Source organism: Anopheles coustani, chromosome 2 (assembly GCF_943734705.1).
Source record: "Anopheles coustani chromosome 2, idAnoCousDA_361_x.2, whole genome shotgun sequence".
In the NCBI taxonomy this organism is placed as follows: domain Eukaryota; kingdom Metazoa; phylum Arthropoda; class Insecta; order Diptera; family Culicidae; genus Anopheles; species Anopheles coustani.
Window position 1 is genome coordinate 36,891,671 of NC_071289.1, and position 13,604 is coordinate 36,905,274.

The 13,604-nt window shown below is 45.5% G+C and overlaps 2 protein-coding genes across 3 annotated transcripts; one reads left to right on the forward strand and one right to left on the reverse strand.

Annotated features, from left to right (window-relative positions):
- Nucleotides 1-928: 928 nt before the first annotated feature.
- On the reverse strand, nucleotides 929-7,775 carry LOC131263421 (ring canal kelch homolog). Of its 2 annotated transcripts, XM_058265619.1 has the most exons (6): nucleotides 7,578-7,775; nucleotides 7,135-7,287; nucleotides 6,636-7,037; nucleotides 6,472-6,568; nucleotides 1,979-6,383; nucleotides 929-1,594 (listed from the first exon to the last, which is right to left on the reverse strand). In XM_058265619.1, the coding sequence occupies exons 1-5, from the start codon at nucleotides 7,706-7,708 to the stop codon at nucleotides 2,556-2,558; spliced, it is 4,611 nt and encodes a 1,536-aa protein (XP_058121602.1). In that variant the 5' UTR covers nucleotides 7,709-7,775; the 3' UTR covers nucleotides 929-1,594; nucleotides 1,979-2,555. The 2 variants fall into 2 exon arrangements, with proteins under 2 accessions (XP_058121602.1, XP_058121603.1); XM_058265620.1 differs by lacking the exon at nucleotides 929-1,594 and having other exon boundaries at nucleotides 5,256-6,383.
- Nucleotides 7,776-11,677: 3,902 nt separating this feature from the next.
- LOC131265393 (cytochrome b5-like) lies at nucleotides 11,678-13,471 on the forward strand. Its single transcript, XM_058267652.1, has 2 exons — nucleotides 11,678-12,137; nucleotides 12,905-13,471. Exons 1-2 carry the CDS (start codon nucleotides 11,889-11,891, stop codon nucleotides 13,088-13,090), a joined length of 435 nt encoding a protein of 144 aa, XP_058123635.1. The 5' UTR covers nucleotides 11,678-11,888; the 3' UTR covers nucleotides 13,091-13,471.
- Nucleotides 13,472-13,604: the final 133 nt, after the last annotated feature.

Here is a 13,604-nt window from a genome sequence, read left to right on the forward strand (position 1 = left end):
TGAAACTTACATAGGCTGTAGTAGATACGTTGATGAACATATTCTATTACTTAAATTATTTTTAAATGGCTTAATTCAGCGTAAAACAGGCCGGGGCATCTTGCCCCACCGGCGCGTCTTGCCCCACCTTCCCCTTCCAGATTTTTTCACGATAATTCCAAGAACTTTTGGGAAAACACAAAAAGTATACGTTTAAGTTTTGGCAAATGTGTTTAACAGATTTTGACCGAATCTCATGAATTTCTACTATTGTGTTTCTTTTTCCGTCAATACCGGTGCATGAGGGAATAAAAAGAGATTTAAAGTACACCACATGTTGCGACGGTCAAACAAAAAATTACCCACCGGCAACAACAACCCGGCAGCATACATTTTCCTTGGCTCCCTTTAGTCGAAACAATGAGTCCACATTCGACACGGAAGTGCCGCACATCCTGGAGCCATGGCGAGACATTACCCGAAATGAGCAAGCCAGTACCGGCGCGATCGCACATTCCAAGGCGCCATTGGGCCGGTCGGTGTGATCGATCAAAATTTTTTAAATTAACTTGTCACATTTGATCATTATTTTATTGGCCAAACAAATCGACCGTCTGGGGCCGCTTCTTGTATGCCCCTCCGACTACTGCCAGCTGCCGGAACTGGGACGAATCGAAACAAAGGTCTTTAAAGCGACGCATGCTGAAGGAGAATTCAATTCGCCACACAACGCTGCTCCACTTCCATTTCCTCCTCCTATGGTGAAACATAATCCGGCGTTTTGCGCTTGCCACATATCTCGCCTCTCTTTTAGAACTCTAGGAAGTTACATAAAGCATGCCTATTTATTGATTTGATTTAAATCTACACCTGCCTGTGGATAAAGTTTTTGGATCGAGAAGTCGAATGATTAATTGTAAGCAGACAAAAAAAAAGTCGTCTATCCTTTAAATCACATTTCACGTTTATTGTAATGATGACGATACATCTCAACTTCCTACAGATATATGAAATGCAGATCGAATGAATAAGTTCTATCTGGCGAGATATTTATCCAGCTTTTGCTGTCACCTTCCGTTTTGCTCGCCGTCACAACGATATCCCTGTACGGCCGTCCATAGCTATTGCAAAAGGAGTGTAAATATAAGAATTGGTAGTAACCAGAAAGAGCCGCTATGTTTGCTAGTAAAATACCGAACATTTATGTTTTTACGTCTGTTTTGCGTCTCCGTTATCCAGCATCCAAAATGTTTGTCTATGTGTGTTTAATAATATGCTTTGTGTGTTCAATTTCTGTTCTTTTTTGTGCGTCTACCGCTTTTATACTTCTTATTATAATTATTATACTTTGCTTTTGTATCTGCACTACAATACAGTTTCGGGAATGAGAGGTTTTACTTTGTTTCATGTTTTTTGTTGTTTCTACTTAACCATCGTGCGCAATATTAAAACTATTTTCTGTCCCTCGTCCAAAAACTAACATTAACGCCAGCTTGACTCCAACAATAAACGCTCGAGAAACGACGAGGGCACAGCGCAGCTGGAACAGATGGAAATGCTTAGTCGCTACAATGTTCGATCGTACGTTAAATGCCCCCACAATGGAATTATTGACCTTACAGTATTAGAGTTGTGTAAATCGGATTCAGATTCATGAATCTGAATGAATCTCTGCCTTATAAGGGATTCATGAATCTTTCGCCGCGAGATTCATGAATCCCAAAGACACAGCAAATAGTGTAAAGTCACCAACCAAAAGTCGGTTAAGGGACCACCTTTTTTTTTTTTTTTTTTTTGGTCTCATTGTCCACGCCTATCACAGAATCGGGGAGATTCATGACAGAACCATGAAAGATTCATGAAGATTCATTAAGGTTTCGAAAAATTCATTAAGCTTTGAATATTCGAATCCGCAAAGATTCATGAATCCATCTGAATGAATCTTAGGTCAAAGATTCATATGAATGAATCTCGCCAAAAGATTCATTAAGCACAACACTATACAGTATCTATATATATATATATATATATGTGTTTTAAAATTCATCACCATAACTCTACGCTTTCCGGTCAGCTCTTTCACGCAACTTCAACCGATACATACGCGCTTATGCTGCGGTCCATCATATTCTCACTCAAATTGATCATTAATTTTGGATACCCTTCCTGATGAACAATCGTAGATTAAATATGTTTCCTTTCTCTTTGCTCATCGCTAACCATACCCGATTATTGATTAAGATTTTCTAACAGTAACAGTAAGGATGTATAATTGAAGTTAAATAAAAAAAGCAGTATAACGAAACGAAAAATTAACAGAACACGAATAAATAAAAAAAAGCTAATTTTCATGAAGGATAGAAAAACGGGAAACAATAAATATTGAGCGATATTTCAGACGGAAATCGGTTGCAAATTTAGAGCCTCATTGAGACACGACATGTGTCCGTTTTTCTTTTTCTTTTGTTTTAGGTGGTTTTGATCACAAGAAGAGTTTAAAATTTAGGCCTACCCATGCTTACTACACTTATTAGAATGACTAAAACGAATAAGAACTAACTATCGATGTCATGTTATTACTCGGACAACTTCTCTTCCTGTTCGGCCTGGGGTTTTGCTGCGTCACCCCCACCGGCGGGGGAACTGCCTTCCACTCGCGCAGCCCCGTCAAGTTCATCCTCCGATAGGCTCCGATCGGCTGCCTCCGCCGGTTCCGGTTCGTAGGTAAGCGACTCCAGCGAATCGTTCGAGGCCGATGAACCACGCTCTTTGCCCTTCGATTCGACACCCCCGACCGCACCCTCCTCCTCCTCGCCAGGGCTATCCTCCGATGGACGAAAATCTCCCGACCGGCTACTGTCCTCCTCGGGCTCCAACACCACCGTTTGTCCATCCGCCACCGACTCGACAGCGAGTGATTCAATTGCAAAGTTATCCGAATCCGACGAGGTCGAGGCAGACGAGAGCCTTCCATCGGAAGTGTCTGTCTGTTTCGGGGTCTCTCGCGATACTGGCTTTCCGGCGGCACCAAACTGTAACCCACTGGGACCAGGTTTTTCCCCGTCCGGCTGCAGGTCGCGAGCGGTAAACGTTCCATCGGTAATACGGCGCACATCACGTGACTTACCGAACGCAGCAACAGCTGCGCTACCACCGGTCGGAAGTGTATTCCGAGCCGGACGGAATGTGTTGTTCTCGAAGTTGAAAGACCACGTGCGGAACGGATCCCCTCCAGCTGCCGTTACCGGAGCCCGTTTATCTTCGGCTCTTCGCAACGACCCAACCCGCCCGGCACTATCCGAATGAACCGGTCGTGCCGTCGCGAGCGATGAAGCGGTACGCAGTGAAGCGGAACGGCCTGCGGCGCCCGTAGAAGATCCCGCCATCGTCGATGGGGAATCATTCAACGGCACGTTTTCGTACTCGTGCTCGCGCAACCTGGCCAGCTGAGGAGTGTTTCTCAGCACCCTCGGATAACTACCCGTCATCGTCGGGTACTCTCGTGCCGGTGGAATGTAGTCTGCCTGCTGCTCGAGCGTTCCGTAGCGCACCAGTTCCTGCTGGGCGTGCGAACCACCGGCCGACGCGCATCCGTCGCAGTTTCGGGAGAACATGAAATTAAAATCAATAAACTTGTAGTCCGGTGGCGTCTGACCGACCCACAGCGGGAGCCATTTGTTTACTAGCAACCACTGCAGCGAAGGTTTGGTAACGCGACTACCGCAAGGGCCGAGCTCCCCCGAGGCCGCAATATCTCCTGCCGGCGCCAGTGGACCCACAGGGCCGGCTGATGGTGGACCTGCCATTGATTCATTGCACTGTTGCTGCTGTGATTGCTTCAGCTTCTTGCTGATCTTCGGAATGGTTCCGGTGGACTTAGATATTGCGCCATTGCTCGAAGCACCGGATGACCCGACAGCTGCAGCACTCGCCAAGCCACCGATAATGCTACTTCCCTGTCCGCTACCGGTGGCTCCCGTTCCTTCTCCGGATCCATTTCCGTTCGACATCGACGAGCCGCTCGTCGAACCATTCGTAGACGAAGATCCTGGTTTGTTCAGATTGTTCATCGATTGTGAATTTTCCCCTCCCAGGCAGCTGAAGAAACTCTTCACATTGACTGCTGAAGAGGAATCCTTCGACACCCCGTGGTTTGGTTGATTCGGGGCACTAGCATAAGGGTTTCCATTCCCTCCATTGGCAGTTGACCCGCCCGCTCCTGCAGTACCATTGGACTGACTGAGCCTAATGTGGCCCATCGTGCCCAGATGACTGTGTCCCAGCACAGCGTAATGCCCTCCGAGACTATAATGATCGATGTTACCACAGGACGAACTCAAATGCCGCTCGATACGACCCACACCGTGTCCGATGACGTCAAACCGGCCGAAAAGACCGCTCCGATTCGGGGCAGAGCTGGCGGCCTGTGCAAACGAGCCCGTGTTTTGATACGCCGGTTCCTCCCGAACCCGTTCGTAGAGATTATCGTATTTGGCCGACCCGTTCGGTAGGTTCTGACAGCGATAGTACTGGTAGGCGGATTCCGTGTCGTCGAAGCTTCGCTTTCTGGGAGTTCGTTGCTGCTGTTGCTGCGGATTTAAAGACCCCGTTGGATAACGAGGTGGTCGGTTTAGATCGAGGTGTAGATTTGCGTAGCGAGCTCCGGATGCAATGGGTTGACTCTGGTACGTACGACCCCGCGGTACATCATAACCTGCGGTGCGATCATAAAGCTCGTTCCGGTACGCCATCGGATGGTAAAGTTGTTGCATGCTGTGGAGCATACTGGGAGGCGGCGGAGGCATTGCTCCTCCTCCGTTGGACCCTCCAGCTGAACCTGCTCCATTTATCGGCCGATGTGTTTGTCCGGAGAGCCCCGACGGACCCGGTTGGGGTTGATTGGATGCTGCGCTCATTTGTTGCTGATTTGACACCGCAGGGACACCCACGGGAGCCACAACGTTGCCTCCAGCGGCACCACCATTCATCGGAGCAAACTGTTCGATCGATTCGTAAATGTTTTCGTAGTGTACATTGTTGCCATGTGCTTGATTACCGTTGTTACCACCGGGACCTTCGTTAAGACCCTCGGCTTGACTGTTTTCATCATCATTTCCAACTGATGCTGCTGCTGCTGCTGTCGATGGTTGGCCGGAGGCTTCCAACGGGACATTCTGCGCCACCGAACAGTTTGCGTACCGGGAATAGGAAGGATGGGGATGCATGGGAAGCGAGGAGTGTTGTGTTGTGGCGGCCCGTGCGCCCTGCTGCTCGCTTCACAAGGGCTTATCTATCATGGCCACACCGGCATAGCTGCGGCCGATGCTCATCGAGGATGGCAAGATGCGCCAGCTATCCGTTTCCGGGCTGTACACTTCCACCGACGCCAGGTTGGACAGCCCATCGTCTCCACCGACCACGTACAGCATGCCATTGTGTGCGACGACCCCGGCGTTACGTCGACAGAACGTCATAAACCCAACCGGACGCCATTTGTTCGTAACGGGATCGTACGCCTCGACCGATTTGCGCACCAACGGACCATCATGCCCTCCGACGGCATAAAGGATGTTATCGAGCACTCCCACTCCGGCGCCACTGCGTCGGGCGGACATTTCAGCGATCTGCGTCCATGTGTCCGTCGCCGGATTGTACCGTTCCACCGAGGCCAAGCACTGTCTCGATGCGCCATCGTATCCACCGACTGCGTACAATAAACCATTCACGACCCCGACGCCCACCGAGCTACGCCTGGTGGACATCGCTGCGATCATACGCCACTCTTGTCGCTTCGGATCGTACATTTCCGCCGAGCTCAGTCCGGTCGAGCCATCGAACCCGCCGACGGCGTAAATGCAGCTGTTCAGCACCGCGACACCGAGCGTCGAACGGCGTGCCTCCATGCTTTGGCTCGTGGTCCACTGATCGAGCACGGGATCGTACACATCGACCGTCTTCACCCGCAGCGACCCATTGAACCCTCCGACCGCGTACACCTTGTCGCCCAGGACGGCCAATCCGGCCCGGCAGCGGCGCGTTGGCATTTCCGCCACCTGGTACCACTTTTCCTCCCGCAGATCGTAGCATTCGACGGAGCGAATAGCTTTCGGCGCTTGACCTCCGATGACGAGGAGCACTTTCGGCAGACCAACCGGTTGCCGGGGGATCGTTCGGGGTGTTTTAAAGGAGGTTTTCTGCTCCCCCTTGAGTAGATGATATTTAAGCGCTTCGATAATGTAATCCTTGCACTGCAGATCGTCCTTCATGAGATGTTCCTTCTCGACACGCTGCACCAGATAGTCCTGGGAAAGCAGCGGCAACCGTACGTGCCCCATCAGTTCGGCAAGGTTGTGCTGCCTACCATCGACATCGTACTGAATCCACGTGATGACACATTCATAAACCTGATGTAACAAGAAAAATGGGTGTGAACAAAATGGCGGAAAGATTTTATTTTGTTCTGAATGGGGTAAATTTGGAAAATGATTTTACCTTCTCTTCCGTTGGGACTGATAAGCGATCGCTTCGTATAAGGTGTACCACTTGGTCGCTGGTGAGATTCAAAAATTCATCAAACTGAACCACCTCCCTGAAACACAAAATTGGAAATTTTAATGGAAAAAGTAAACCAGAAAACGGTTCCTTCTTTTACTAACGAAAAATGCTGTTCGATGTACGTCTCGGCATAATTCAGCAGATCGATACACCCATGAATGTCGGCAAAGTCGCGGATGCCTAGGCAGTTGCTAGGATCGAGCTGAGTCTGCAGATAGTCACAGCACGCATCCCGGACGTCAGTAAGCTGTAGCAGGTTGGCGGCGGTCAGCAGTATCTGTACGTTCTCTTCCGTCACCTCCACCACGGCCGTGTACACGTACTCGATCAGAAGCTGCAGGGCGCGCGGATCAACGCCTTGAAGAGTGATGCGATCCTGGCGGCTCTCCTCGAACCCGGTAAACATGGCGTAAAAGTACGGGCTGCACGAAGCGAGCACCATCTTGTGGGCAGGAATTTCGATGCCATCCGCCACCAGCACCACGTCGCAGAGGAGGTTTTGCCTGCACAGAGAGAGAGGGTGGGAAAATAAAACAAGATGATATGGGAACTGTAACCCAAACAATCGGAATGTTTCCCCACGACAATTGGGTTACGTACTCTCGCATCATGTTCATGGCCTCGAACGACCGCTGCGTGTGGATGTTGTTGCGGTACGCTCCGGTCGTCTTTTCCCTTCCATTTGTGCGCGGTATCTGCTTCTGGGAGCTTTCGTCCAGCGAGTTTTGGCTTGCGTAACGCACCAGGATGCAGCTGTGGAAGAAGAATTCGTTCACCATTTAGCATACACTTCATAATTAATTGCATTCCAGTTGGCATCGACACACCAAGTGTGTCCTTGGACGTATTCGACCTAGTTTGCCCGCTTAAAGGATGCCAAACAAACTTTTGCCCATTTCTCCTGATGTCTCTCCCGCCGCGGGGAGAAAAATGTAAACAAAACATCCTTCGACCAAAACTGACATTTTCATCATGGAGGTAACAAAATCGATAACCATCCTCATCACCATATGTAGAATATTTTTCTGAAGAACAATATTTACCTGCCGCGTTCCATTGTGCCCTCCGCAGCCGAGTTTTGGCTACTTCCTGTGTTGCTGTTCATATTGTTTTGCTGGTTTCCGTTGCCCAGGCTGCTCATAATTCCTAACGTGTACTGTATGAAAGATAGCATACACCGATGCTGGTTCCTTCCTCTGGCACTGTTTTTCCAAGCTTACAAAACTTAACCGCAATGTTGTTGCATTCTTCTCACTGAATAACACTGCGAGATGAAGAACCAAAATCACACGGACACTTTCGGAGGAGTTTTTTTCGAGGCTGCTGCGACAACAATGGAACAGCACAAAATTTTGTCTTCGACTGACAGCTGACTAGTCTATTGTTAAACAAAATATTTACCTCATGACCAAGGTTACTTGATCAAAGCTGCAAACGCTAAATGTCACAACTTGAAATAATCGTTATGTAGCTAATTTATAGAAATCATTTAATTTAACCATTAGCTCCGCTAAGCAACCCCTAAAATGTGTGATAAATTTAAGATAAACAGCTTTGTTCAAGGTGAGATTTGACTAACTTTTCTATTGTTTGAAAAATACATATTGTGTAAAGGATACATTCGGAAAGTTTATCGGTAAACTGCATTACCGATTCAATGACCTTCACATGAACAAATCTTGCTAGGTTTTTTCATTGGTTATGGTTGCAATTGAATTTCATAGAGCCATTTAAGTCCAAACACTATTTTGAATACAGACGAGAAAAGCTATGTGACAAGCTATGGAAATTTGGAACAAGTACTTAACACGTGTCGCTGCACGTGTTCGTCGTCTTAATGATTTTGTTTTTGTTTTGTTTCAACGCCCACGAGACAAAACTTGTTATTTATTAACAAGATCTTTTGTTGCGATTGTCCAGCCTCCCCGTCATTTACCACCATGAAAACAACAATAGAAGCAGCTCATATTTCGAACACGTGTCTTGGACCGTATGATGAATATACTGAATATGTTGCTGTAGTTAGCTCAGAAACTAGGTCCTTTCATTGCAATCACGAAAAGATCGACCAACGTTCATGAGAAACATTTGAAAATAAGTTCCTTATCTGCTCTCAGTACACTAGCAACTATCCGAATGACCGAAACGCTTGATCAAGAGATGAAGATGGCGATAGGCTTAATCCGTCCATAGAAACATCCGCACATTATCGCTGATTGCATGGACGCTATGTTTACCAAGTTGTCGGGCATAGTTTTAAACGCTATTTAAACAAACATACGACAATTATAAGACGTGCAAAACAAGAATGCTCAACACCCATCTCTGGTGACAAAGAACGGTTGTACAAACAAGTAAAATTCATACACTTAACAATATTTCAAATTTACTGTAAGTTCAACTTTAGTCTAGTTACAACACAAATGCGAAATGACCTATATTTTTTCTCCCATGTTTTATAATTTATCACAACTGTATTCAAGCTCATGTTACTTTTTATATTTTAAATCCGTTTTGTTAAAATATATTTTTCTTACCAATTCTTGTTTTTAAACATGTATTTTAGTAGCTTATAAATTATTGTACAAATATGATTCAGTTTCAAGAAATTTCATCCTTTTTTTACAATATTTACATCACTTTCAACGAGGGTCCCTTCTTTTTCTTCTTTTCTGTCTCGCTAACAATTGAGGTCTCGCTAACACTTCGTGCTGGCATGGCCTGGGCACCAATCGATCTCCAGGATACTCGGTCCATGGCTGCAGCTCTCCATCCCCGCTCGCATCGGATGTATCACAGGTTCTGCTCCACTTTGTCTATCCACCGAGGTCGTTGGGCTCCTGGTCGCCTCGTGTCGGGTGGGTCACAAGTAACCTTTTTGGTGGGACATGAGTCCGGCATCCTTATCCGTCAAAGTGTCCGACTCGCCATATAAAGCTCAGCTAATTCTTTGCCTTTCAACGAGGTTCTAATTTTTTTTTTACAGTTTCTTTATAGTTTTTAAAATTCGTTAGTGCTAAATATATTTAAAAACAAGTACATTTTAATATGTTTCTACAAATACTACTCAGTACAACAAACAGTAAAACTGATTACCGTGCCAAAACATCAACCCTACTAATACACCGTGGATCATTTGTGGTGTTATTATATACGAAAAAATACGGTTTTGCTCAACACATATATTTAGATAAATAAATATGCTTGTCGTTCTATTGAAACGATTTAGTAAAATTATGAAATATTCAGCCATAATTACTTCCAGAACAATCAATCCTATTGAACGATTAATTTTTCTATGTACACCTGAAAAAAACGATGAATTTACTTTCAATCCACCATTGCCGACCCGTTTAATTTTTTATTATTTTTATTATCAACATTGATTGTGCTACCGCCCCTCGCTCTGGAAATCTGAAGCACGCGTTCATTGTTCTGTTCGCGAATAGAAATGCCGATAGTGATTCATTAAATTTGAAAGAATATTCGCTTTCTGCATGGATCGTTTATTGAGAACAAGTGGAAAGAAATGGTGCCGTATTGGATTGTTTTTTTACGAAACTTTGAAATTGGCCTCAAACTAGCACTATATTTCGAAAAAAACAATTTCATCACCTCAAGTAAAAAATAGAGCAATGTCTCCCCACCATTCTAACATTTTTTACTTCATTAGAGTGCATGTTTCTTCTGTGGTTTTGTGGTTCGGGAATCCTTATCCGTGTTAGGCTGAGACAGTAAAACCACGTGTAAGATCCTATCGCAGACTGGCCATGAAACGCGGTAGGTAGAACGTGCGGTGGGGTGTGTGTAGACGAACGGTTCTCGTGTTACTATCAAACCCCGACTGCCGTTTTACGTTGTGCAAGCCAGTTTCCCTTATGGAACAGGAAAAAGAAAACGTGGACTACCTGAACATCATATTGGGCCATGGGTTTTACAGCGACTTAGACGAAGCACGAGTTGTCCGAAAGCCTACAACTGTCGATCGATCCGTTGGCCAGACAAATCCAGCGGAGGTGTCTCGCACCGGAAAATTCTGGAATACTGAAATAGAGCAAGTTTGTTGACCTTAATGGTGTCCCACAGACATTACACCATAAAGAAGCGGTTTAATTGATCAGCTTGCTAATTAAACCGGGCACACCCAAGCTTCAAGGCGGCCGCTGATAATCATTCCGGTCCAAAGTGGACCGACGTCGATCAGTGTTGCATAATATCATCATCTTTTCTGCGCTGTGGTGCGACTTGAATGACAAATTCTCTCAAGATTTCTTTTTCTACTGCATCTTGACTGCAAAAATGCGGTCCAGATTAGCGTAACGTTTCACTGCCATCCTGTCAAAGTAAATGATAATGATCATGTCCGTCGGGATTTTGTGATGCATGGAATCATTCAGCATGGTCGGTCAAGGTTTGATTAGTTAAGAATGGGTTTTTATGAGTCTTCTTTTAATTCATTTCCTCCGTCTCTCGACCAGCACCGAATGCGATTAAAATATACCCCGATTGCATCGATATGAGCCCTCTTTTTCGGGGTTTCGAAGATGATAACATGACCTGGCTTTGTTGAGTACTTTAAATGAGCACATAACGAGACTATAATCGATTTTTCTGGCCAAACAAGGTTCTCTACTTATCCCTCGATGCTGAGTGGATGAACTTTACTCAAATATTCGAAAGGACATGGATGAGATAAGGAACCTCACTTGGAAAGAAGCATTTTTAGGCATGAATAATTCTCCGTCTATTATCTTTGTTTGTTAAGTAGATAACGTACGATTCTGTGGCGTTTGCCATGAAGCACTTCAGCGACTCTAATCATTCTAAGCTATCACTGCAGCAAAGCGCAAAACTACTTTTACAAACAAACTTACCCAGATTTACCATTTATTTTGAAATCGATGTTGTTGCATTCCACTTACAGCATCGCAGATAGTGTGCATCTATTGCGACGTCTCGCCAGTGATCCGTTGTCGAACGCTCTAAGGAGTCCACAAACAAACCTTCCGAAGCTGACGTAGCACAACAAAACGATGACGTAGTGCGCGAACCAAACGCCATTCGGGACAAGTCGGCCCACAGTTTATAAATCAGACTACCAACGGTCGTAGCAGATTAGTCGTGTACGGAAAGCGTTCCGAAACGGTTGTCCTCATTTCTTTATCAAGCTCTCACCTGACCACTACGTTTTTCCGTTGGATCCTCCGTTCCCGACTAGACTGTTGAAAGCTACTACGGATCCGTCAATAGCCATAGTGATTCTATCCAAGTCTGAGAAACTGTGCTCCCGTGTTTCGTGTGATCCAGTGTTGTGTAAATTAATAGCGTGCCGTTGTTGCCGCAAATCACTGGCCATGTCCACCGTAGACGCACAACTACATAGCCCGATAGAGGGCAACCAAACAGCCACCATTCTGCAGCTGGCGATGACCGCCTTGCGGTTATCCAAGGCACCCAGTTCCGATGGCAACAATAACGTTGGCCACCAGCAGCGAGTGCGGAAGCAGATAACGCTCAACGAGGTGTCTTATCATGATTCGTACGACGACTGCTGGATCGTGCTGTACGATCGGGTTTACGATATCACGAGCTTCCTTAGAATGGTAAGAATTTATCTCAATGCTTGCGGTAAATCAAAAGCATCGACATCACTTTATCAATTTAAAAAACCATTCGGAAAGCTATCGGCTATGATGATCAAACATATTTGGATTAAAAGTGTTGTGCATAGATTTTAATTATTAGCTCGCAAAAGACATTTGTTCTTGACATGCTTAGCTTAAGAAACTTCAATAACAACAAGAACTCAACAACAATGAAGCTAACGTTGATACCATAAGTCCTCTTTTATTTGTTAAGAAGTGTCAGTGAACGTGAATTCCAAAATATAATTAAGTCCCCAAGGATTATTCCAAAGTGTGCAAAAAAAACATAACCAGTGAGGTTCACTATAAAGATAAACGGAGCTTTAAAAACGCTGAATTTATAAACGCAACTTATGACGAACAGCGTTGAAACACAGTTGGGGCCTAGATTTACTGATACCAGCAAAGTAAGATGGACCATATCAAGATTTTTGGCCTGCACGTGCCGACATGTTTGCCGCCACGTCACATTCACAATACTACTTGTGATATACGTGCTTGATATCGGGGATTACCAAAGTCTACTTCTCTGTCACCAAGGTTCGCAAGATTATCCGACGTCGCGTGCAAACTGGGTTTGGAAGATGTTATATTCGCACACAGAATAATGTTCCTTATAGCTTTTCTTTCATCTTCTAAATAAATAAAATGATCAACATATTTCTCAAAACGAACTATAAATTTCCCATCGAATTGCTAATAAAATATATAATTTTTGACTATAGCACCCTGGTGGCCACGACGTGCTAGTTGAAAATGCGGGACGGGATGCAACGATAGCGTTCCTCAACGCTGGACATTCGGCGATGGCCCTTAAATCACTGAAGCTCTACGAGATCGGCGAGCTCCCGATCAACGAATGCATCTACCGATGCCCGGGAAAGCTAACCTTGGCACACCTGCCGGACTAACATGGCGCACCTTCCAAGCGGCCTACAGTTTCGATGCACACGTTCAACCTTTATTGCCGGTCCGTTCTCCCCATTTTGCCCAATCTCTCTAGAAACTCCATGCATGTTCATCCATGTCAATGCCGCAGGATGTAGCACATCATTCTCTCAGAAGCTATCAGTTATTTATAATGAATTTTCTTACGATTCGTCTGTGGTATGGTAGCAAAGCTTTAATATGTATATATAAAGTAGTGAACAGTATTTGAACATGTACGGATGGCTGTCGATGACTCCCGTTTTCACTATTTAAGCGCATTACATTCAATCATCAGTTGGGGAGTACCAAACATACCAAGACTGTGAGTCCGGGCCACGGATGGTGATAGAAATAAACGCAAATTGGACGAAAGTGTACTGTCGTCTAGCCTTTGCCATTACAAAAAAAAAACCGGGGTAAAACGAATCCAAGTCAAATTTTGTCTATCGCCAAGTCGTAGACCCTACCGTGGCTGATCTTCATCCGCGGGTATCG